This window comes from Filicampus tigris, chromosome 1 (assembly GCF_054856515.1).
Source record: "Filicampus tigris isolate MCC_2025a chromosome 1, RoL_Ftig_1.0, whole genome shotgun sequence".
In the NCBI taxonomy this organism is placed as follows: domain Eukaryota; kingdom Metazoa; phylum Chordata; class Actinopteri; order Syngnathiformes; family Syngnathidae; genus Filicampus; species Filicampus tigris.
In genome coordinates this window covers 34,099,349-34,125,295 of record NC_141217.1, presented here as the reverse complement: position 1 = coordinate 34,125,295, position 25,947 = coordinate 34,099,349, and the positions used below count along the sequence as shown (strand labels likewise).

Below are 25,947 nucleotides of genomic sequence, written 5' to 3'. Positions count from 1 at the left end.
ATCCGTCTCGTGTCTCTCTTCTTATGGGGAGCAGGATGAATATTCAAACTTGATTGTTACATATGCATTGGGTGCCCTTGAATCGTTAATTCCTTTGTCTATTTCCGGCCTAACACCTTCCAGACCCTCTGGGCAGGGAGGTGCCTAACCCCCTCGGATGCCCCAGACAGAGAGGTGCCACAAAGTTTGCTACTCCTAACACCCCCTAAGTTTGATTACCTTAAGACTATTCAACTTGAATTAGGAAAAACAAAGGAGATCTTACCCAGATGTCCCCTACCTGATGACATCCTGTCTCCGCCTTAGCAGACCCGTGTCCTGCTGATCCCTTAAGATCTCACGCGTGCCCACTTCTCACTTAACACAGGCGTAACTGAAGTCTAACTGCATTATTCTATATTAAAATATACCTCACGCCCTTTTGCTGTCGAATGAAATTGATGTCAAAGTGCCCTCGGGCTCGTATTGCGAACGTGACAATGTCATGTGACCAAACCCAAAAAAACAGATAAGCCGGTAATTTCTTGCCATCTATTGCCTTGTTTTTTTTTTGTCAGACAAAAAAGTTGCGGTCAGACAAACACAAATGTCGCGCTGTAAAATCTTCTTTTAGACTTTTAGCCGGGGTCTGCACAGTACTGAATGCTATTTTAGATTTTAAGACCTAGATACACCAACCGGACGTAGGACGTCGGTAAGCGTTGGATTGCGCCGTCTGATCGATGTAGCGAACACCTTCGTAACTCGTAACACAACAACATATCGATATCATTTACAAACAGAGGAGGTGGAGACATTGTTAAATTACATAAACTTTATTAACAAACAATATGTCCATGGTCTCTTTCAAAATATAATAAGAATTAACATGGTCTGATAAAGAAAAAGAAAAATGAAGGCAATATGCCTGCAGGAGCGTAAGCAGAAATTTTTCAGTGAGGTGGCCAGGGCGACGCGACATTTCACTGAGGGGTGGCCATAAGCGTGTTGCATGTGTACATTAGCATGCACGCAACACCCTCTGTAATTGGGAAGTCATTGTTTATCATACCATAGCAACTGTCAGGTTTCATGAAATAAAATGCACACATATACAGAATTTTGCCCAACGCACTCATAATACAAGAAGGAACAAGTCTACTAAAATCAAGTAAAAAGCAACATTTTGACGAGCTTGATATACTAGATAATGTCATTTTCTTTGCTGTTGCTATGCTGCTATACACTAGCAAACAGTCTACTTATATCTCGTGCACCGATTCCCTAGGTAACAGGCCTAACTGTCACCGACGGTCGACGCCATTTTGCATACTGTGATCGATGGCTCCTATCGAATCTAAATCATCAAATCTAAACTCATCATGACAAAAACTCCTTAATTCTTCACAATTGCAAACGGTGCTTTTTACTTATAGGTTTGTTCCTGCTTGTGTTATTGAGTGCGTTGGGCAAGATTGGTATATGCATACATTTTGTTTCCTGAAACAATGGCTGTGATAATGACAATGACTTCTCTGCAATGTTTTTGTGTGCGATGGCGTGAAAGTAATGAATTTTATTGACATTAGTGAAAATGTTGGATTTTTACAAAGATCAATTCAATTTCTTCTTTAAATATACAGTCGCTTCAAGTGAATTGTGGCACTGTATCAAGAGATCTAAGAATACTGCATTCATGTGAAATTGGCAAAAAAGTTACGGGTAAAAAAGGTTCCCCTAAAAGTGGGAGTGGCCAAAGCCACATCTGGCCACTATGTAGTTCCGCCCCCCGCGTGACTGTATCATTTTCCACTCTGACAACTCCTCGTTTCAATTGTACACCGGTCTTTCAATATTTACAGTACAACAAGCCAATCCAAACACTCACACTGCAACTGTATGTATGGCACTCGCGAGTAACAGCAGATCAGTGGCTTCACTGGAAGGAATTCACAATATGATTCACTGCAAACAACACACTAAACCCCCATGAACGTCACTTGTGCGTATTAGTTGGAGAGGCTTGGTAGTAGTCATCCGGACTGACTGTCTTCACCCCACCAAAATAATCCAGCACCCACACCTGCAACACAGAGGGGATGGCAATAAAGATAAAAATGTTGTTGTTTCTTTCTTTTTTTTTTCTTTTTTTTTTTTAATTGTACAGTGATTCTCAAATCGAGGTCTTTGAGCCGTAGCTCGCCTGTTCACAAAATATTTGTGGACCGTTATTTCGTATTCAAAAAAGTCCACACCTACACTACATATGGGACCTGGGGCACCAATCAAACAACAAATTACTCCTCCCTAACTTAGATTTGTGCCAATTAAAAACTATGATTGTGACTTGTCATCAAATAAATCTATGAGTAAAGTCTGAGGGATTTTAGAAACAAAAATTGTGTAATAACAGGAATAAAGTCCCCCCCCCTCCTCCCAAGAACAAAAAGGCAGATTTTTCTGAGACTATAGTCCTTTTTTTTCTTAAGAATAAAAGTGACTTTTCCAGAAAAAAAGCATAAATACACTATGATAATCAAGTCATATTTCTGAAATTCTTCTTTGTTTAAAGCGCAAGTCAACCCAAACATATTTTTTTCAAGAATATGTTCCCAGCAGCCCCACTAGTTGAAACACGGCATTCTGATTAATTTTGCGTTTGTGAAATACAAGTTAATCAGCAAAATGCACTCGTTTTTTCATCTCTGGGGCGGCCATTTTGTCTTCTGTCGACTGAAAATGACATCGCAACTGCTCACAACGGCTGACCTGTTCTCTGAATCTGAGCCGTGGTTCAGATGAAGAAAAAATATCAAACAAAAACTAACTAAAAATATGGGGCACATGACAATGCATCTGTAGGACCGCAAGGTACACAACATTGTTTTATTTTTTCCTTACTCAGCCGCGTGTCGCGAGTGCGGCACCTGCGTGTGACGTGGTACAGTTTAAGTCCGTTCTCTGCGTCGTTTGGCTGACTCGAACCGACTGGGAACTCGTGGGTCGGTTAAATATGCAGGATGGGAACTCAGGGACGATGCCCAGATTAGACAGCATGATTTTTGCATGTGTGCCTTAGTGCCCCTTGAGCTCGGGTTGGGCCGTTGGCAGCATGACATGAATAATGACCCTTCGGTACCAAAGCACAATACTTTACAGATGCGCTATTGCCATCCAAACTACCTGTGTAATGTTGAACTTGGCAAAGAACCAGTCGTGGTCTGAGGGCCAGCCGATCATCTCGGGGTGTCGAGTGAAGAGGGCTTTCTTTGCAAACTCTGCCTCTGTGCCGTTCACCTGAAGAAGATGAGCAAGTGCGTGCAAATGGTCTGACAATAGAACCGCAATAGCGTGAGTGCAAGTGCAGTGTCTGCGGGGACACACCTCCAGCATGGATCCGGACAGGATGATGTGAGCGCAAAGAGGACTCTGAGGGTCGAAACCCTGCTGGCGGCAGTAGTCAGTCTGAGCCAGAGACATGGACAACGACGCTTGCTGGTTCACCTGCACGAAGACAAGGTTTTCAAATCACTTCATTCAAGCTTTAAACTGGACCCGCAACTGAAAAAAGGTGCATCACTTATATTTGAATTAAGGCGCGTGAAACGTGGATTTTTTTTTTTTAGGCTGATTCCGATATTTGGCAGAATAAAATTCTGATATGTAATTAACCAGTTGGTTAACTGCAATAAATGTACTACTTTCTACAATATCCAAATTTATTGAGATGCACCTAGTGTTGTCAAAAGTATCGATACTTACACGCCTTATCCAAATAAGATATTAACATGTCATGGTGTCGGTACTACGGTGCGCGTGCCCGCAGCGTCCACCGCGCGCACTCTTTGCGAGCAGCGCAGCCTATACGGCAGACAGTCTCCGGCAACCGGGGGTTCGCCGACTAATCACGACGACGTCATCATCCTCCCTTTCATACAGGCACGGTGGTGACAAATGAGCATCGAAAATGGAAGCACGTTGCGGCTGATGCCTGATTTTATTTCTGACATTGGGACAGTCGTTTCTGGAAGCTAGCTGTAGTTAGCACACACATGCTAGCGTGTGCATCTGATGGAATGCCGCACACATGTCCTGTGTGGTACGCTAACATACTGTTTTGTAGCGTCTATTGTGGATTATGGAGGCATTAGTCAGTGAACTCACATTTATTAAAAACAAAAACACAGTTTTTGTGCACCCATGTTTCACATCAAACAGCAAGAGCACATGTGCCACCACGCAATCTCTTGCGACGACGCACAGCGTTGCGTTTATGAACTTGGACATCTCAGCACTCAAAGTAACACATGACCTGCCTGTAGTGTTGTCACGATACCAACATTTTGATTTCGATAGTATACCTGCACAAAGTCGTTTCTGCTGGAAACAAATAAAAAATGGAAATGGAAAGTACCTCAATACCGGTACCGTAATGGTACCTCGACAAAAATCTAAAATGAGCAAAAGCTGCACAATTAAAACTGACAAAAGAACTTCAAATTATTTTTAGTTCGATTCAAAATCTTGAACTTCAAATTATTTTTCGTTTTTTTTATCAATTCAAAATCAGACTGGAGCTGTTCCCACCTCAAGCCACGGTAGTTTTAAAACAAGCGTTACAGGCGGGCTTTTGTTTTATTGTTGGTCGGCTTGACATGACTGTCAGCCATGTAAGCAAAATTCCACGCTTTTCAACGAGGAGCGGAGGGGTAGTGAGAACTTCACTGCTTGAGGCCATCTTCCTTTTGCAGACACACGCAGAGGAATTGGCCATAAAAGGCAGAGGAAATTCCGCCCTGGCGGTGTCCTCGTCAGTATCAGCCGTAGCGACACCCCACGACTTGGAGTGAAACCGCAACACATTTTCAAAACAACGAGTGTGGGTTGCGCGCAAGTATAAAGGCAAAACGGCACGCGGCATTGCCACAGTGACGTTCTTGCGGACGTCTTGCGCGAGAGTATAAAGAAGCCTCAATAATCGTGACTACTGTTGGTGATTAGTCGACGAGCAAAATAATCGTTTGTGGCAGCCCTGCAGAAGAGCACTCACAGCCAATGTGGCGGCGGCAGGATGGCCAACAGCCAGTTTCGTTCATGTTAATAAAAATATTTTCAATGCTTTTTTAAATTATTTGTCAGTTTTTTTATCACCATGGTATCGAAATGGTATCGAGTATGGAGTGTTTTCCCGGGTATCGAGTTTGAATTGTTAGTATCGTGGCAACCCTAGATGCACCTTTATTGCTCTCTTGTTAAACAACTTTGATCACATGACAAATTGACTGACTTTTGACCCCTCCTATATTTGACAGTAGGAAAATAAAATTTTTAAAAAGTAATCTGATCAGTAGGCCATATTTTGAGTCACGAGACTGTATCACCAGCACGTGACTGTATGTCAAAACTGCTGAGGCACACCTGATAATCTGCTGAGTCATGGTGGCACTTCTACAGTTGCATAAAGTATTCATGTAACATGTTGACCTGGTGACAGACTAAAACACACGTAAGCAAAAATGGATCACATTTATATGAGTGTAAACCGTGACTAAGAAACTGAAGACAACTGTTAATTTTAAATGACATAATTGGTTAAGGGATAGATTAATATTTTTGATAAATCACGTGAATTATAAATTATTACATCACAGGGTGAGATGTGCAAAAGATGGCATACGGTTAATAATTATATCAAGTTGCTTATTATTTACCTTCACACCTACAATTCAATTAGCACACATGAATAGGTCAACAATTGCCAGTCGAACCCCAGACCTCACCCCAACGGATTTCTTGTTTGGGGTGTTGTCAAAGATAAGGTTTCTAGAAAAACACGCACTCTTGATGGACATTCTCCAGCAAAGTGTCAAACTGTCCTTGGGTGCAGAAATATAGACTACAGGAATTTGCAAAGGCCCGCAATTTTAGCATATGAATGATTGTACATAATAATAATTCAAATGTTACTTTGTCACTTCATAAAAATGTTGTTCCTGAATACAAAGAAAACAAACTTAAACTTCGTAAAAAAATAACACGGATGGCATCAGCCTCGCACATGGCATCTTAGGCTTATGAATTGTTGACGTTTTATGTGTCACATTTGATCGAAAAATTACCTCCAGATCTTGCACGGAGATCTCCATGCGGGTCAAGTACATGTACGGCACGCCGGAGCTGAAGCCGGGTGGCCCGTCGCTCACCGAAAACACATTGGAGAAGGGCTGCCCCACCACCGGCTTGTGGCTGCTTATGGTGGCCATGGAGGCCCAGTCGCACTGGTGGGCGACGAAGCGGGCGACCCGGGCAACCTGGTCGTGGGGTGGCACGCGGACCCGGAAAGAGGCCACGTTGAGGCCGAAGAGAAGCAGGCAGACGAGACCCCGCAAGAACGCTCTCATGGTCGGCTGTAGATTTCTGACACCAGTTGGGGAAGTACGCAAAGAAAGCGCAGGGCGAAGATTAAAAAACTATTGAGTAACCGGATGATCCGGTCCAGATTTTCAAAGTAATAGAGAAAAGCAATTACTTCCGTAAACAAATTATAAGACGGAGCTGTAACCAATAGGCAAATCGAAAATCTTGTCCATATTTTCGAAGTAAAATATACTATACTCGTTTCAAACTAAGACAGATATAAAACAGATCATTCCAAAATAAATCAACTTAAACTTAAAAGGAAAAAAAATCATCAATAGTTGAAATAATGAAAGATTTGCTAGTAGTCTGAAGTTTTCTCTTTAATCCTTTCAAATTACAGCACAAACATTTACACCGTAATAGCTAGAAAATAAAACAAACTATTATGCCATCAGTCCACACACCTTCACATTAAGAATTTATCTCCGTTCAAGTCAGGCCTGATTAATTAAACTTAAAATCTAATCACAAACAAATAAATTGACAAAGCAAAATATTTACTTTGACTATCTATCTATCTATCTATCTATCTATCTATCTATCTATCTATCTATCTATCTATCCATTCATCCATCTATCTAACTCGATATAGTAGATATATAAGGTCTGCATAATAAAAATCATCATCATAGGGAATTGTATACTTTATCTGACTTTGACCAATCAGATGCAACCTTAAATCCGCATCACCATCCAAAAGGTGAACAGTACCAAGGGGCATTACAATTGATATTTGATTATCTAAGAACACATTGAGCTTGCTTATTTTGCCGCATGGGAAATAACAATATTTATTTCATTAGATAATAAAAATTTAATTTCTGCAGGTGCAGTTAAAAATGACAACAATTAGTCAATATCCACATTCATCATGTTTTTCCAATATCGTAAAGCCCTTTTATTTATATATATATATATATATATATATATATATATATATATATATATATATATATATATCCATTATCTATACCGCATATCCTCACAAGGGTCGCGTTTTGAAGAATACTAACAAATGGAAATACAGTACAGCAATACCTTCAGATGTTTTTCTCCAGGGTGTGATGATGCCATCAGCACTAAATACTAGTCAGCATGGTGGTTAGCAGCATATCCATGTTTAGCTGTATCAGTCAATTATTTTTTACAATCTTTTTTGTATTCCCGGCAGCAACGTCGACACGGTGACGTAAGCACGCGGTCTAACCCGGAAGTGACGCAACCAGGCCCGTCAGACTGTGTTGATGTTTTGTGCACGAGCTCTCGCCCGGGAAGACGGAGACGTATTTCTGTTTTTTTCTCGTTTGTTTGTATGTTGTGTTCCGTCCAAACGTCGATGGGAATCGTCGTGTTGTCGACGGGGAACATTCGCTCGATGATTTGCGGCTAGCCATCCAGCTCGACGCCGAACACAGCCAATCTTTTGATCCAAAAAGGCGGACTGACTCGTCGCCCTCTACCCCTCCACCCTATCCAACCCCTCCTCCTCCCGCTCCTCCTCCCCACCATGACGATCCTGCCCAAAAAGAAACCTAGCTCCGGGGTCGGGGTCGCGGATCACGCTGATGACAGCGACCGGCGGAGCGTCGCGGATCCTCACCAGCACCCGCACCCGCACCCTCACGCGGGGAGGACCGGAGCCCGGCCGCGGGCTTCTCCCCCGCCGTGGACGTACCAGCCCGCGCCGCCCTCCGCCAGAGACGAGCGGCGAAGCATCGAGGCGAGCTCCCGGCCGCAGCAGGCCTCTCCTCCGCCTGGCGGCTCCGTGGCCTCCGCGGGGCCATGCGACGGCCGGGACGGCGGCGGTGGAGTCGGCGGCGGCGCCCTGGTGGCGACCTCCCGCGGGGACCTGGTGGTACAGGCCGGCGTGGTTGGCTGCGGCGGGAGTATCGGCGGCTGTTGCTCCGGGCCCGGACTCAGTAAGAGGCGGCGGCAAGCGGGCACCTGCTCCGGCTCGGCGGCACTGGCCGGAGGGGGGCAGGCCGGCGTGAGCGGTCCCGGCGGCGTGGGCTCCAGCCAAGAACCGGACGAGGGAGCCGGCGGTAACAACAGCGAGGACGAGTACGAGAACGCCGCCCGCCTGCAGGCCGTTGACCCGGCCACCGCCGAGCAGGTAATATCTGGAAATTCAATCCCGTGTAGGGGTTCTGGGTCGCGTCTAAAATGGACGCTGCGGGACGTGGGAGTGAATGAATGACACTTGTTTTAGGGTTACGTCAATCACGTCCTTGTCATGGCAACACGGTTGGGCTTGCCAGTATTAAGACGCTTGTGATAGCAACTAACGAAGTGCAAATACCACGTTACTGTGTTGAAGTATATTTTTTAGGTAACTGCACATTACTTGATTATTTTCTTTTGTTATCACTTTCACCCACTACACTTGAAAACAGATATCTGTATTTTCGACTCCAATTCATAATTTACAAATAAAGAACATTTCCGTGGTATTTGTAAACAAAAAGTGGCAGGTACTTTGAGTGGCTTGAAGTCATTGACTACCACTGACTTGAAGTAAAAACAATTGAACAAAAACGTGTGTTTGGCCAGGGCTCTACACTAACTTTTGCACTGGTAGACTGCTGAAGTTGGTCGCAGCAGCACAGATTCGGTTGAAGCATGAACAAATTTGCTGATGTATAGTCATCTCAATTGGCAAACCGTAGTTTTTAGGGATGGGACGAGACAAAAATCCCACAAGACGAGATGTCTCACGAGATTGAGTCCACGAGGACGAGACGAGATTTTTGCTAAATTTCGAATACAAAAAAATACCTAATGTAATTTTTCCAGTTTTCAAAATGTTTTTTATCGAACAGACTGCAAGAAAATTAATCATCTAGCTCTAAAGTGCAAATGCAAACAGGAGTCACTTTCGTTACATGCTCTCAAATATTGCTGCAAATAACAGCTAAAGCCGAGATCTTTCCTCACACCGAATACTTTGACAAAATCCAACTGTGCTCATAGTAACTCAATTGTATATAGTGTTTTATGTTAATGTATTGGATTTATTTATTTATATTTTATATATTTGTTAATATTTATCGATATATTTATTAATAGATGTATCACTGCCTCTTATTGTTTTTTTAATTTATTGTATTGTTTTTAAAGTGCTTTGTTACAGCTCTAGCTATTATGAAATGCGCTATATAAATAAAATTGTATTGTATTGTAGAGTTCAACTTGTTTCTCAGTCGACAAGAGGAATGTCACTGCGTCTGTGCCAAGATTTCTGCAACTCGTCGTAGTTTTGGGCTCCTCAGAGCTGCAGAAACGGCACCCCGCTCTTCTAGATCGCGAGCCATCATGTCCAAAGAGTTGTTCTAGCGCGTGATTACGTCCATAATTAGTTTGTGCGCGGGCAGCTCGAGCTGTCTTTATTTAGACGTCAAAAGTGCTGCTGCTGTTGAGCATCGGTGGAAAAAAGAAACTATACGCTTGACACGTCTAAACAAACATGATACGCGGCCAACTTCGGACCAGCTGCACTAGCGTTGCGTTCATTGCCTGCACGATAAGCACTCAACGTGTGGCTCAAAGCCAGCCTCACGTATCGCCACATCCATGTTGCGAGCGTTGTCGGTCACAACAGCGACTCCGTGATTTGGCCTCGGAAGTTCCCATTCGGTGACAGCTCCTTTTAGGGCATCTGCTATATTCACCCGGACTCCAAAACACCGTCAAATGAAAATAGATCTCGTGCTGTGCAGGGACGAGAAATCTTGTGGCGTTCTAATCCTGTAGGACGAGATCTCGTCCCATCCCTAGTAGTTTTGTATGATATAAAGATTGACAGTGACTTAAGATATAGTTGCATAGAGGGGCGTCCCGATCTGATAACTGTATCGGATATCGGTCCGATACCATCCCAAAAAACAGTATTGGATTTTATCGGTCTACATCCCCAAATCCCCGATATTAGCACTCATAGACAAGCAGTCCATTCCATATATGCTCTGGGTCTTGTATCCATCAGTGTCTGAATTTAACACGCTGAGCCCATGTGATCAAAACAACCACTCCTGTGAATGAGCTAAAGGAGGTGTCGGTGGTGTGGTAGTCCTTTACGGGGCTCTATGGTACGCTGGATTTTGGGGTTCACTCCGTCCAGGCGCCCAAATTTCACGATGTGGCGATTGAAAAGAATTATAGGTTGTACGTTACAACTAGCCGAAGTCGAGAGCCGAAGTGTCCTGGACTCTAAAAAAAAAACATATTTTTTAATAAGGATTGAAGCTTACGGTTGGAAAAAAAAAAAAAAAAAAAGGAAAAAAAACACGAGCGCATGCACTGCTGGCGTATTCACTTGAATGAGAGCAGTAGCCGAGGCTCCCTCGGTGGTGCCTTTTCCTTTTTCACTGTACTTATACCTGCCGCTGGATATTATAATCGTGTGGACTTAATCGACATTGTATTACACTACATACTGACAAGTTGACGAGCACTTTCAACATCCCGGAGAAGATAGCGGGATCTCCGAGGAATTGCTGCCACATCTGGCAGACTCTTTAAGCCGCGGAGGTCATGTAAACAAAAGCGGGACTGCGGAGCTAAGCTAGCTACGCAATTAGCATCCGCCGCTACCTGCTCAGATTCTCCCACGCTTCAATCGAACTGTACTTGAGGCTAACTGCAGCACAAAGTGAACTTTTTATTGCCGGCTTATGTTGTCCTTTATTGCTTAAACTACAACAAACGACAACTTTATGGCATGCTCGGATCTTGGTGAGGTTAAGTGCATCAGAAAATGACAGCAAGGACTGTGTCGTTCCTGTCATAATAGTCATTAATACTTGTTGGAATAACGGCCATGGCTCGTTGGAAGTGCAGCCATGGTGAGTGACATTTTAGATAATTTATTTTGGTGCTTGGGAATGTCGTCACATGAAAATGACCGTTATACTGACATAGGGTCCTGCATTTATTTAAAAATAAATGTGTGCGCAAATATGTGCAGCGTGCATTGTTGAAAGGTCACAGTTTAAGTCAAAAAAAATCTGTGAGTGATTTATTCTTTTAAGCATTAATAGTATCAAAAACAGTAAAACACTCCCATGGGCAGTCCTGCTGTAATGTTCCTGACAGAATTTTTTAAATCGGAAAATGAACAGAAATTGTTTAGGAAATGAATTTCTGTAAGTTAGCCGCTCTGTAAATGTGATTCAGTCATACACGTTTCTAACTTTAGCGCTTTTGCAACCATGTAAAAAAGTTGTTGAGCGCCAGTTTACAACCAGTACAAAAACAGTCTAGAGCCCTGCTTTGATTTAGTTTTCATTAATTTTATTCACTTGCAGTACATTCTCATGTTTGAGGTCGAATTCATGGACCCCAAACATTTGGAATATTTTCTCATACATACAGTTGCAGGCTCTTGTTATTTGTTCTAATAGTATAACTAGATTAAGTTTCTTCTAACCATTCATACTAAAAATAAATTAAGCATGCATCATTCCTGCTCATATTGTAATGGACAATATTGGATAGTAGTCCACACCGCAATATCGGTATTGTATCGGAGGTGAAAAAAGTTGTATCAGAACACCCCTAGTTGCAAAATATATAATTGTAAGAATTTTGTCAGGTCACTTATTTGATATAACTTAAAATGAAGCCAAAAAATAAGAACTAGATATCATGGCAAAAAACTTAAAGCAACACTGTGTCATGATGGTTTTTGTTGATTATGGCGGCACCATGTGGACAAAAGCGGTAGTGTTTTGACATAAATCAACCACATTTCCCATGCGTGGCTGCGCGTAGTTTCGTGAAATCCTGGGCCGTCCTTACCGCGAAAGGAGGAAGTGAATATGCCGTACAGAAATTCAGGACATTTGTATTTTTATGTGTGCCAGGGTTGGTCCCATCCTCCTCAAAGTTGCTTTGTGCCAGTAAAAACGATACAGACCCCCTCAGGTCATGAAGTCCCATTCAACTACTGTACTTGTAAGTCAATGTTTCATCAAAAGAGTTGTGAAATTTTTTTTATTAAGGTCGATTTCTTGCCCGGTGCTGCTTTAAAGGGACACTTGACACTGTCGCTTATATAATAGGTTTGCATGTAAAAATGACATCGGTACTAAAATGGATCTTTATCCTTTTAAAATATCAGTAAAAAGTAGTGAAATAATATTTCACTGCTAAACAACTTCATATTTGTTTTAGTTCACAAAAATATTATAAAGATAGTTGGAGACCAAACCGGCCATATACATACTGTGTTTTATAACGGTACCACCAACAGTGTATGTAATTCCACTTATACCACTGAAAATAGATAAGCGCGCAGTCTCGGATGCCAAAATGCGGAGTGGGTTGTGAGCGCCTCAGTGAATGGGGGTGAGATGAATGGAAAGCCGTCCTATCAAACACCGCTAGTTAAAGGGGAAGTCAAGCCAAACATATTTTTTTCATGAATATGTTCTATGCAAGCCCACTAGTTGAAACAAGGCTAAGAGTTAACCCTCTTGCTTTTAGCCATCTCCGGGGGCGGCCATTTTCACAACTACTCAGGGCTCAGGTAACGACCAGCGCATAACCGCGTTTCTACCACTAAAGCCGGGAGTGCTGTTGCGTGTTTCTCCCTTTAAAGCCGGGAGAGCGTATACGTCATTTTCTTTTTTTAAAATCTAATTCTCGGTCTCTAAGCCGATGAAATGCATCAGAATATACATGGGATGGTGTCGTGAGTTGTCGGAGGATATCCAGAATTGTATGTTCGTAGACAGTGACGATTTCAACATCTTTGTAAGAATAAATACAGCATGGTAATTACCACTCGATTTAAAAAAAATGAAAAATAATAAATAATAATAATAATAAATTTAATTAATAGAGGAAGGATTTAACCACCGTCTGTGTGCAGTCTGACAGAGTTGGAGCGCCTTTGCTGTGATTGATTAAGAAGTGCAGTCCAAACATGGATATCACGTTTCATGAAATGAAGTGATATGTAGGAAGTAAGGACAAGATTTGCATTATTGTTGTAATCTGCACTTTAGTTTGTGCCTTATTGATGTACACTCTATTATATACTCATGTTTACGCCACAGCTGTGTGGCAGAATTATCTTGCAGGGTTTTTCCTGCGTTCAAAATTGCAAGGCGGCCGCCTGCAGCTAATTTTGTGCCCACCCCCAGACAGAGCGATTGAAGTCACTTAACACAGTAAAGCTCTCGCTGTGTTGATTGAGTGATTGATGTCTCTCTGCAACGTATTTTAACTGCAGTTGCAGCGTTCGCCACTACGGAGGCGCTAAATCATAAGTAATGGGTACGCGGTGACTTTAAAACATCGCTTGAAATTACACATATACATATGATAAACTGTAATAATTGGATATTTCCACTTGAGACATATTTTCGGCATAGGTACAGGAATTCTACTGAATGTCGTCAGTTTCCCGCTATTTTGGTCAAATCCGCAATGAATTGTGGGTAATATGCTTCGGCTTAGGGGCCATGGATGCGGGCTCAGCCAAAGTGCGGAACAAGGGCGCAAAGGGGGCGGGGCGACAGAGCACTTCGCAGAATTGGGACACCCAACACCAGGGCTATTCAACTAAATTATTCAGGGGAGCGCATTATCAAAAACCCAAGGGGCCGGGGGCCGGAGCGCCACAGTGTCTCCCCCGTGCTACGACACAACACGCAACAACCACATTTTCACATTTCAAGTTTTATTCAACTACTACCGGGAAAAGTCGTACTTTAAAAAAACATTTGTAAAGTCAACATTTCAAAATGAAATTAAGTGCATGATTTGCATCTGCTCTTTCTGACATCATGTGCATATAATTACGTGGGCCAGACCAACATACTTTTGGCAGGCCTGATCTGGCCCCCGGGCCGCATGTTGAACAACATTGCCATACATACTCGTACCCTCGGCGGGAACGCGGAAGTGAGGAGCACGAGGATGCAAGTGTGGCTACTGGGATTGGGTGATTGCGTGGACGTGGTGACGGGGTCGTGGTTCGTGCAGTTCAGAGGTCGTGGGTTCGATTCCGGCCCCGGCCTCCCTGTGTGGAGTTTGCATGTTCTCCCCGTGCCTGCGAGGGTTTTCTCCGGGTGCTCCGGTTTCCTCCCACATTTCAAAAACATGCTTGGTAGGTTAATTGGACACTCTAAATTGACCCTAGGTGTGATTGTGAGTGCGGATGTTTGTCTCTGTGTGCCTTGCGATTGGCTGGCAACCAATTCGGGGTGTCCCCCGCCTAATGCCCGAAGACAGCTGGGATAGGCTCCAGCACTCCTCGCGACCCTTGTGAGGATAAGCGGTATAGCTAATAGATGGAACAAAAGCAACAAAAAAAATCGATTAGTGATTACCATCCTCTATTCTGTTACAAAGACGTTGATATATATATACATATATATACAAAGACGCAACAGCACTCCTGGCTCTAGTGGTAGAAATGCGGTTATGTGCTCCCGGCCTTAATGGGTTAAAGGCATCTTTGGTCTTTGGCGCCGTATGCACTGTTTTACATCAAAAACATTTTATCCGAGGTATGTGCCTTGTTTCACCTGTGCAACTCTTCCACATGAGAAAAGCGTTTGAGAGAGCTTGCAACAATCATTCAGGCCTTGTTTTAAGATTATTGGACCAGAGTCGCCGTGGGAACAGAACTCGCTTGTAAACTGAGGACTTTCTTGTTCAGTGTTTTCACTCCTTACTGCTGTAATAACAATGATTAATTCCGACTGTGTATGTGTGTGTGTGTGTGTGTGTGTGTGTGTGTGTGTGTGTGTGTGCGCGCGTGCGTCCCTGTGTGTGCTCGTGTGTGCAGCAAGAGCACTGGTTTGAAAAAACTCTGCAGGACAAGAAAGGTTTCGTCATCAAGAAGATGAAGGAGGATGGAGCGTGTCTCTTCCGCGCCGTCGGTGAGTCGAATGCTTCCTCCGATGGCCACCAGGTGTCACTGTGGTGTTTGGAAAGCCAAAACACTGACAAAATCACTTTGCAAGTTCTTATATCAATAGCTATGACATTGTACTGCCAAAAACGGCGCTTTTAAGCATACCATGTTTTCTTGTATGTCAGTTAGTCACTTGATGTACATTTAGTGCCACCAGACATTAAAACAAACAATTTTTTTTTTCCATAGCTGTATATGATGTACAAAAGAGTTTAACTGAAACGGGAGCACATTTTAACACCAATAATACATGCTTGGCATGTATTTCCCCTTCCCTTCCCAACATTTAATTCACACAGAATAGCATTCTGAATATGCAGCGTTTACAGTTTAATGAGAAAGTATCATCGTTATAATAATTCAAAGCTTGATCACCGAATACAAGTCCCAAAAAGCACGCTGGGAAAAATGTAGCTACAGTGTTCCCCTGCATATTTGTGACTCACAGATTTGCATATTCACAGATTTTAACTTTGTCCTTTGGAACATATCCTTCACTATTCTCTGAAACACTGCCCAAAAATTATTTTGAAGTGAAATTGATTTCAACAAAGGTAATGTTTTGCGGCATCTTTAGGAAGTCGCTGTTTGCGGCAAAGCTCGGTTCCTCTAGCCAAGGAACACTTAATAAAAATGAGTTTGGAGACTTTTGGCAACTTTTGAGAAGTGACTCAAAATGCTTTAATCTGCTGCATATGAAAACAAATGCAAATGAAAACAACAACCCGCCACTTACCCCCACCCATGCCCCACCTCGGCTCGACCTAGCATGGTCAGTGTGGTAAAATGAGTATACAAAATTAGAAAAACGTTAAAAAACAACAAAAAAAAAACATTTTATTTATTTACCTTTAATATATATTTTTTCATTCTAATCAAAACAGGCACATGTCTAAGTGGGTAATAGCTTCAACTCCTTAAAGTAAAACAAAAAATGAGTTGGCAACACTAAATGTGTGTGTGTGTGTGTGTGTGCGCGTGTGTGTGTGCGTGTGTATGTTTGTCAGCTGACCAGGTATATGGCGATCAGGACATGCACGAGGTGGTAAGGAAACACTGCATGGACTACCTGGTGAGTGGCATGCAAATTTATGAAAAAAGAAAAAACTGAAATTTCTGGTCGTAAGTATTATAATATACTGTATTTTATATGTAGTCCTTTAACACGTTCATAAAAATAGTTTTCACGTGCATTTTTTAAAGTAAAAAAAACAACAAAAATGTGTGCATTCTCATCTTCATTGATTGATCTGTGAGTGGTAAAAAACAGAATGACACCAGAATGAAAAAAAACAATTTGAGTCGGACTATCAATAGTAATAATATATGAGTTTTGTTTTTTTTTTTTGTCTGAATTTTTTCCTCGCAGATGAAAAACGCCGACTATTTTTCCAACTACGTGACGGAGGATTTCACCACGTACATCAACCGGAAGAGGAAAAACAACTGCCATGGCAACCACATTGAGATGCAGGCCATGGCAGAAATGTACAACAGGCCAGTGGAGGTGTACCAGTACGGCACAGGTGTCCTTTGCTCGTTGTTAGTTTTAGGGCTGCAATGATTAATCAAATAACTCGATTGAAAAAAAAAAAAAAAAAAAGTTTGAAGCAAAATCTCTGCCCTAAACCTTCACAGTGATAATTTTCCACATAGACAAATGTCGCCGCAGTCGCACACCACTCTGTGTAGAAATAAGTGAGCATGATGATGAAATGCAATTTGTACCACAACAGTACGTCTTCAATCACCAACACAATGTCACAGCTGATGCCCACGTCACGCACCAGGCCAGGGCCGCCTTTTAAAGGCATACGCACTTCAGAAACACAGATACTGCTGTAGAACGTGAGGCTTTTAACCAAATCAACCAATATAGTACCTGCACTTCATATGCACGTTATTGTGTTTAGTCACATGTCGGTTCGGTTTCTTGAAAACTTCGGTTCGGTATATTTTCGGTACAAAAAAACAGATTTTTGAAAAAATATATATGTTTGTTTCGAAAAGATGACAAATTAATGGTACATTTTTTTTTAGAGAAAAAAAATAAAAGCGAACCATTCGGGTGACATTCTAAGAAATTACACCAGAATAAAAAATACACTAACAATAAAGATCTCTTAATGTAAATAATTAAGACACTGAAATCTTTAAACATTCAGCAGCAACAGCCTATGACACATCTAAGTATTCAAGTTAAAGACAAGTTGTCATTATAGTACTTATACACTTTTTGTGATGAAAGAAAATACATGCAATAACAGTTACACTTATTGCTAATTGTATTAAAATTATTTTTATAATGAAATACAGTAACTTTAAAGTCTTTATGAACTTATTTACACTTTTTAGGCATCGAAATCTTTGAATGTTAAACAGCATATTGTAACGGATTGAGTTATCTGTGTTGTGGTCGGATTTGTGTGTTGCTGAGTTGTGATGATTCCGAGGTTCATGACTGCATCGTACGGCTAGCGAGAGAAGCAGCGGAGAACGTAGCACAGAGCCGAGCTGTACTTTGTTTTTGGCTAAAAATACTGCTTGCTTCCTCCAATTGGAAACATTCAAAGTCGGATCTTCGTTATTATGTCAGACATGTTGCGACATTGCTGCCAATCTCATGTAGCAATGTCGGCACACAACTTTGGGACTTATACACGTACCTTTCTCCATAGGCGATTTTAACAGGAAAGCCAGAATGTTCCCAAACAGGAGACCGCAGTGTACGGGGGACCTTCGAGCTCTGGCTTGTTTGCGTATGCCATTATAATGTCATTTATCCATCCAGGCTTCTGGCGTCCTGGCTCCTCTTTAGTGCCGCCGCCCTTCTCTCTGGCATGCAACAGTAAATAACGCCCGTGCGTAAACTCGCGCTAATAAGTGGAGCGAACCGAACGCAAGTGGACCAAACCGAACATTCCATACCGAAACGTATTAATACACCCACGTGTACTGTTACACCGCTAGCGTTTAATAATGCTAAATCAATTTTTATTCGATTAATTGATGGTATAATCGGTATAATCCTATAATCTAACAATATTCAATATCTGCAGTCCTAGTTTGTTTTGTTATGCTCATTGCAACTGCCAGTCAGCCGCCTCCAGGCTAAGCCCCGCCTCTTCCTGACACAGAGCCAATCAACACCTTCCACGGCATCCACCAGAATAACGACGAGCCCATCCGAGTGAGCTACCACCGTAACATCCACTACAACTCTGTGGTCAACCCCAACAAGGCCACCATCGGTGTGGGCCTCGGCCTGCCCGCCTTCAAGCCAGGGGTACGAACCTGCATGCTCGCACGCCATTTTTTGATTTGCTCACGCACACAGGGTGTACTGCTCTAATAGGTGCATTTGAACAAACATGCCACACCTCAAATTGACAAATTACTCTGCAGTTTAGCACAGCTAAGGAGTGGGCCGCATGTAATTTTGAAAACACACATCTGGGGGACCACATTCGGAGATAGATTAATAATAATAACAATATATATATTAGTGCTGTCACTCGATTAAAATATTTAATCGTGATCATCACATTTTTTCGTAGTTAACTCGTCGTTAATCGCACATTTTATTTATTGTAAAAAAAAAAAAAAATCCTTTGATTTTTCTGTCCCATTATTTTCTTGAATTTTAATACCCTTAACATGAATAAGAGGATTGATTATGTCCCCTTTAAATCACATCCCTAGTATGCGGATCAATCTCTGATGAAGTCGGCCATCAAGACGTCTGAGGAGTCGTGGATTGAACAGCAAATGTTGGAGGACAAGAAGCGAGCGAGCGACTGGGAGGCCACATGCGAGGCCATCGAGGAGCAGGTGGCCAGGGAGTCGTACCTGCAGTGGCTTCGGGACCAGGAGAAGCAGGCCCGACAGGTCAGCGCCTGCCTTGTCTACTACTTTGCTTTCCTTTCCTTTTCTTTTGATTGATAGAAAGTTTTAAAGCAGAAGTCAACCCAAACATATTTTTTTCAAGAATATGTTCCCAGCTGGACCTCTAATTGAAACACGGCATTCTGATAAATATTACGTTTGTGGAATAAGTGTTAATCTACTCGTTTTTAGCCATCTCTGGGGGCGGCCATTTTGTCTTCTGTCGACTGAAAATGACATCACATTTACTCACAACGACCAATCACGGCTGACCTGTTTTCTGAATCCGAGCCGTGATTGGTCATTGTGAGCAGTTGTGATGTCATTTTCAGTCAACAGAAGACAAAATGGCCGCCCCCGGCAGTCAAAATGTTGATAATTCATAAAATCAAGCACATTTGCGTCGTGCAAGACAAAATAAAGTACATGAGATATTCATAAATAGCCTGGCTTTTTAAAATAGGTCTTCCATTTCTGCCATCTTTTTTCATTCAAATAATTCCTGCCTACTGCTTGTAATCTTCACCCCTCCAGCCCAGGAAAGCCAGTGCCACCTGCAGCTCAGCCACGGCGGCGGCCTCCAGTGGCCTGGAGGACTGGGCCGCTCGGTCGCCGCGGCAACGAGACTCCGACCCCTCCCACTCGGACCTCACCAGCGCCCCGTCGACTGTCATCAAGCCGCCTTCCCCTGCTGGTGCCGCCCACATCCTCAACAAACCGCCCTCACCTTGTGCGCCAGGTAACACTCACGAGTGATTTGGGTCGCAAAAGGGTTAAAAAAAAATGTATAGTACATTTCTGGATAGTCTGGTAAATTCAAATCATATGATGGGTTCTGGAAATTTATGTTATTTGCCGTTTTCAAGAAAACATTTGTGTGATACCGTCTATAGAAATTTCAATTGAAAAAATTGCCTTTTTGGAGACCACTTTTACAATACAATTTTATTTGTACAGCACATTTCACAACAGTGTTGATTTCATCACATTTATTTATGAAATGTGTAGGGGCATTTGCATTACCTCATATATTGACACCCGATAGAACACACAAGACAAATATTTAGTGGCCGTAAAAAGTCAAGGCAAATCAAAATATGTGGTTGTCCAAGTTATTTTCAAAGCAATTGCAAAGAATAAAATTCATTACAACAGTGCTTCAAGTAACAGGTGATTGGTCGCAACTGCTCACGACGACCAAATGCGGCTGACCTTATTTCTGAATCTGAGCCGTGATTGGTCGTTGTGAGCAGTTGTGATGTCATTTTCAGTCGACAGAAGACAAAATGGCCGCCCCCTGGCTAAAAACGAGCGCATTTTGCTACTTAACTTACATTCCACAAACACTAAATGAATCAGAATGCCGTGTTTCAACTAGTGGGCCTGTTCAGAACATATTCTTGAAAAAAAATATATGTTTGGGTTGACTTCCGCCTTAAATACAAGACTGATTACTGAGAATACTACACAAATCAAATGAAAAACACAATGTGCATATTCTTGAATGACATGATTGATCTAATTTGATACATGATTTGATAAATTCATTCATGTTGTAATTAATACTAACAGCTGTATTTGACTTAACAATTAACAATTCAGGCAAATAATTAAAGGTTTGTAAATTAAATGGTTAGAATACATAAAGGTAAGTAAAATTAGGCAACTTCAAGTGGCCAGAAACAGTAACGTGGTGGCCATCGGGCCACCGTTAATGTCAACCCTTGGGATCATTATTTGTGAGAAGAGCAGTGTATGCATTAGAATGGGTCAAGTGCCAACTTTCGACTTGGTGAATTCCTGCGTCATTCTTGTTTAATGTCGTCAATTTCCAGGAATTCCCATGAGATGTGTCCTACTTTTTGCGTTTGTGTTTTTAATGTTTCTTATGATGTGTTTGCAGGTCCCAGTAATCAGAGTCGTCATCATTTAGAGTACAGAGCCATTATGCAGGAGATGTCACCTACAGCATTTGGTGAGAAAGATCAACCGTGTGCACTATGTAGGGCTGGGTGATTGATGTGTGTGTGCGTAAGATATATATTTAGTGTACCGTTACACTCCTATTGGACGGCTCCGATTCCGGTTCTTTGATTTGATTCCAGTTCTTAACGATTCTCGATTCCGATTCCAAAAAAAAAAAAAAAAAGTTATTTATGGACAAATCACATGAACTTCTCTGTCCTTCAATTTCATGAACTTTTTACTATTTGTAAACTTTACCATGGATTATTCAAAGGGCTGTTTTTAACCAGTATATTTATTTTTGTACATTTTTTTTTGTATTGTTATTTAGTATTATTTTTCACAAGAGCTTTATTTTTGAGACGTTCAAGACAATGCAATAATGCAGCTGTTACTGAAAACATGCTACTGAACACCAATTGATTGGCTACCCTTGCCTTGCGTTAGAAAGAAAATATATATGACAAACACAACGCTGCATCTTAGAGACTTAGACTTGACTTTATTGATCCCGTTGGAATGACTCCCTCTGGAAAATTTGCATTTGCACCAGCGATAAGAACAAAGAGGCATGTAGACAGGAAGAGCAGAAAAAAGTTAAGAAAAAAAAAATGTAAAGAAACACTTTAAAAACTTAAAGGAAAATAAAAGATTAAGGAAAAAAAATTAAAAATAAAAATAATCAATAAATAGATTTATTACACATTGAATAAGTTAAGTGCCCTTTATGTATAGTGGCACCCCCCCAATCTATCTATCTATCTATCTATCTATCTAATCAATCAATCTTATCTATCTATCTAATCAATCCATCGATCTATCGAATCAATCTATTTTATCAATCTAATCTATTTTACCAATCTATCTATACATACATACATACGCATTGCTTATGTTGTGTATGTTGTTGTTTTTTTTCCTCAGGTCTGAGCGACTGGGAGGACGACGAGATCCTGGCGTCAGTCCTGGCAGTGTCCCAACAGGAATATTTGGACAGCATGAAACATCAAAGCGGCGCCGTTCAGCATCGAGAGCGAGAAGCGTCGCCCGACAGCAGCTGATGGACGCACATACACGACCTATGAACGCCCCTCCCCCCCCCCCGTGAACCACTGAAGACAAAGCCAGAAGAAAGAAATGCAGTTATTTTTTTCCTCTCAAACTGTCATCCATCCTTCCCTCCCTCTTGTCTTTTCCTCCGAGCGGGAACTTGAGGGGATTCTGGCTCAACGAGACAGTCGAGAACACGCTAACCGCACATCAAGTCACGGGAGAGATCTAATCCATGGGAACAAAACACGCACTTCTTCTGCTAGCATGTTCCGCGTTATCATATGTGATCACTGACCCGCTACGACCACAAGCCAGCTCTTGGCCACAAGAAATAATGTTGTCACATGACATCACTTTGATTTTTGATTTTTTTCTAATTTATTCTGGTTTGCACAATTTATACTGCTCACAAAAAGTTAGGAATACTGGTCTTTTGGGTGAAAGATGCACTATAATCTCGCCCCCCCCCCCCGCCCCACACATTTGATCTACTGTGAAATTTTGAATGCACTTGTCCAGCTGTTCAATGTTTCAGTAGTTTGCACAACTTGTTCTCTTATAAGGAGCTCAAGGGCAAAATTCACAGATGTTTGATGCAGAAATGGACCAGTACATTTTCTGCTTGAATTATAATTGATCTTGAATTGATCTTACTCAATTTTATTTTGTCAAGTGGTTGCACTAAATAAAATCCTCTGGATCCAGATAAATTGTTTGAATAGGTACAAAGTCTGCTTTAGAAATGTATCTGGATCCAACTTTTTTCAGTGTAGCAATTGAGTACCTCGCCATTGCAAGGCTTTAAATAGGATGCAGCCATTGAGTTTAGAATGTCACAGTGCTTGCAACAGAGACACTGGAAGAGTCACAGAAAGGCGTAGAAGTTGGAAATTTAAAATAAGGAAACACATGTGAATGTTGCACTTCAGGTCCTTTTTAAGAGAAGCAAATAGTGCTGAAACACTAAGCAGTTGAATTAGTCGTTTCAAGAGTTTAGAGTAGGTCAAAGTTCACCTGAAAAACTTATAGTGCATTGTAATTTTGCCTGAAAGCCAAATAACTCAAACGTTGTGACTATATATATATATATATATATATATATATATATATATATATATATATATATATATATATATATATATATATATATATATATATATATATATATATATATATATATATATATATTTATATATATATATATTTATATATATATATATTTATATATATATATATATATATATATATATATATATATATATATATATATTGGAATTTTGCCTGAATGCCAAATAACACAAACTTTGTGACTATATATATATATATATATATATATATATATATATATTTATTTCGAGAAGAGCTCATGGCGACCGCCTCTCAGCATTGTTATTGGTTGTCGGCCCAACTACGAGTTCATTTTGTCCACAATAGCCAAAACACAAAAGCTAGCAAGGTCATGTCATAATTTAAAAGGGTAGTTGCTAATTAGCGGCTTTGCTAATCTACTGTTTGTGAAAATTAGAGTTCCTAGCACCTTGTTATCTGATAGCAGTTAGCTGGGACAAAGGGAAATTTATACCAGGTAAAAATGTTTTCACCGCTCAAGCTATTTATGTTCTACTTCAGTGAGCTAGCATAACTCACCTAACTGCAACATAAAAATGTCATCGCTTTGTGCGACTGAACTGTAGCGATTCTATTTGACGGATTAGCATTAGCATGTTATCTGCTGACTGGCAAATTAAGTTTCCCCTCTGGTTTGTATAGACAGATTGTTATTGAACATGTAGCACAATTAAGTGAGCAAGGCTAATCTGACATAAAAGACAGCGGCGCCTCATGCAACACTCTCAACGCCTGAAGTCTACCCCTTGTACAACTTGAAAGGACTTTCTGTTGGCGACCAGCGTGTTTGAGTTAGCTTGGAAATCTATTTTTAAAATGTCTGTCTTCCTCTTCTTACCTCCATCATCATCATCATCATCAACATCCTTAGCTGCATGTTTGATCATGACCAATATCGCCATGGAGACAAAGCGACAAATGAGAGACAAACAGAATTGTCACACTTATCCTCTTTACGATTGATTATTGTTATTATTAATAATATAAGTTTGTTTTTATTTTAACGCTTGGGATGAAAAGAACTTTTTTTTTTTTTTCTTGGAATAAAAAGAGGAAAAATGTTTCAGACAGAATGAGCTGCTAATTCTTGAAAAGCTGCATGAGATGACAGCAGGTCTGCCACTTAAATGGCACAACTTGTTCAGGGCCTTCTGCTTCTCTTGTCAGAGTCCCTGGCTGTGTTCGGAATCACTTTCTGACCTATTCACTGTAAAGTGTCATTTAGACATTAATAGAGGGTTGGTCATTTGTAGTGTCGAATGTGGTTAGCCGCAATATAGTATTCGTAATCATAGGCATGTTTCGCCCATGTTTAGGGGTTTACTCTATGTGTTCTTTATAACAAGCTATAGAATTGTAAAAAACACACACAGGACCAAGTTGAAACATAATATTTTAACAAATCATTAAGAGCTGTTTATTTAGGGGGCGGGGGGTAGCGTTTCTGTTTCAAGTAGCTAGGTAGGAGTTAGCTGAATTTTTTTTTTTTCAAGCTACGAAATGCTACAGGTGCTCAAATAGTAGATCTGCCACCGTCCTTTTTGATTGGAGTTAAAGAAACAAGGTTATGCAATGTGTATGTTTTTAAATTAAAGCCTAAAGAGCTGCTTTAGTCTAGGTGGGTGCTAAGCAAAGTACGGCCCGAGGGCCACATCTGGCCCGCCCACAGTCTCTGACCGGCCCTCACAGTGACCATGAAGTCAAACGTAAAATATGCGGTGCTTTTGTTCTCAAAGTTGTGCTTTTATTTTCTGCGTACACCTGTGGATGCTCGTACAAGATAAGGTACCAAGCAAGAGCTACGACTTGCCCGCAGTGTTGACATATTAACATTTAGGCTATATTTTGCAATTTTTCCGACACCTCTAGCAACATTTTTTCCCAAAAAAAGACTAGAAAAAATGACAACAGTCGTCCTAATGCTAGCAAAATTCTTATTTCCTGCACAATGGAGGGAAAAGGGCCAAGAGGATTTACTTGAGAAATGCTCCACATAAATCTACAGTTTTATATACTTTACATATAGGTTTATTATAAGTCATCACTTTGTCATTATACATCACTGTCAGTAATATACTTCCTACTTATCTATATATTTGTGACTCCCAACTAGGAATGGTTACAATGAGATGGCGCTTGGTGCACAAAATGTTATAGTTAATCAAATGCAAAGCTGTAATTATTTTAATTAATGACCACTTTGAATTTTGTTTAAAATTCATATTTCCAAATTATAACAGTACATACCATATCTACGCGTGTAGCAATTTATTGAAATAAATCAATATGCTTTTTTTAAATACAAACTTACAAAGTTAGCATGTTGGCTTGGCCCTCGACAAGCTTTCCAGTTTCGCATGCTGCCCCTGTGCAAAATTGATTGCCCCCCCTGGTCGAGCGAACGGACGAGCCAGGTTCAGGTAAGTGACCAACAGGTCCATCCTTCGAGAATAATGTAAATTGGATCAATGTATCATTTCATGTCTTATTAGATGTGAAACACAATATTTAGTTATCTGCGTTTCATCTGTTTGATGATACAGAGAGATTGAGACAAAGAGCAGGGAGAAGACTTGATCAACTATTTGTAT

General features: G+C 41.2%; 2 protein-coding genes across 2 annotated transcripts; one reads left to right on the top strand and one right to left on the bottom strand.

Annotated features, from left to right (window-relative positions):
* Positions 1-796: 796 nt before the first annotated feature.
* On the bottom strand, positions 797-6,457 carry creg1 (cellular repressor of E1A-stimulated genes 1). The gene is made up of 4 exons (XM_086035232.1): positions 6,099-6,457; positions 3,364-3,483; positions 3,163-3,276; positions 797-2,062 (listed from the first exon to the last, which is right to left on the bottom strand). The coding sequence occupies exons 1-4, from the start codon at positions 6,378-6,380 to the stop codon at positions 1,976-1,978; spliced, it is 603 nt and encodes a 200-aa protein (XP_085891358.1). The 5' UTR covers positions 6,381-6,457; the 3' UTR covers positions 797-1,975.
* A 1,122-nt stretch (positions 6,458-7,579) lies between these two features.
* On the top strand, positions 7,580-23,344 carry otud5a (OTU deubiquitinase 5a). Its single transcript, XM_086035221.1, has 9 exons — positions 7,580-8,512; positions 15,197-15,290; positions 16,333-16,397; positions 16,695-16,851; positions 18,463-18,611; positions 19,028-19,213; positions 19,745-19,949; positions 21,114-21,185; positions 22,100-23,344. Exons 1-9 carry the CDS (start codon positions 7,907-7,909, stop codon positions 22,234-22,236), a joined length of 1,671 nt encoding a protein of 556 aa, XP_085891347.1. The 5' UTR covers positions 7,580-7,906; the 3' UTR covers positions 22,237-23,344.
* The last annotated feature ends 2,603 nt before the right edge of the window (positions 23,345-25,947 follow it).

Bases quoted from the DNA above. Each gene is read 5' to 3' on its own strand.
- otud5a (XM_086035221.1), top strand. From the start codon at position 7,907: ATGACGATCCTGCCCAAAAAGAAACCTAGCTCCGGGGTCGGGGTCGCG. The intron at 8,513-15,196 runs GTAATATCTGGA...TCGTGTGTGCAG, and splicing joins ACCCGGCCACCGCCGAGCAG to CAAGAGCACTGGTTTGAAAA. The intron at 19,950-21,113 runs GTAACACTCACG...ATGTGTTTGCAG, and splicing joins GCCCTCACCTTGTGCGCCAG to GTCCCAGTAATCAGAGTCGT.
- creg1 (XM_086035232.1), bottom strand. From the start codon at position 6,380: ATGAGAGCGTTCTTGCGGGGTCTCGTCTGCCTGCTTCTCTTCGGCCTC. The intron at 3,277-3,363 runs GTGTGTCCCCGC...CATCTTCTTCAG, and splicing joins TGTCCGGATCCATGCTGGAG to GTGAACGGCACAGAGGCAGA. The intron at 2,063-3,162 runs GTAGTTTGGATG...TCTGTGTTGCAG, and splicing joins CCAAGTTCAACATTACACAG to GTGTGGGTGCTGGATTATTT.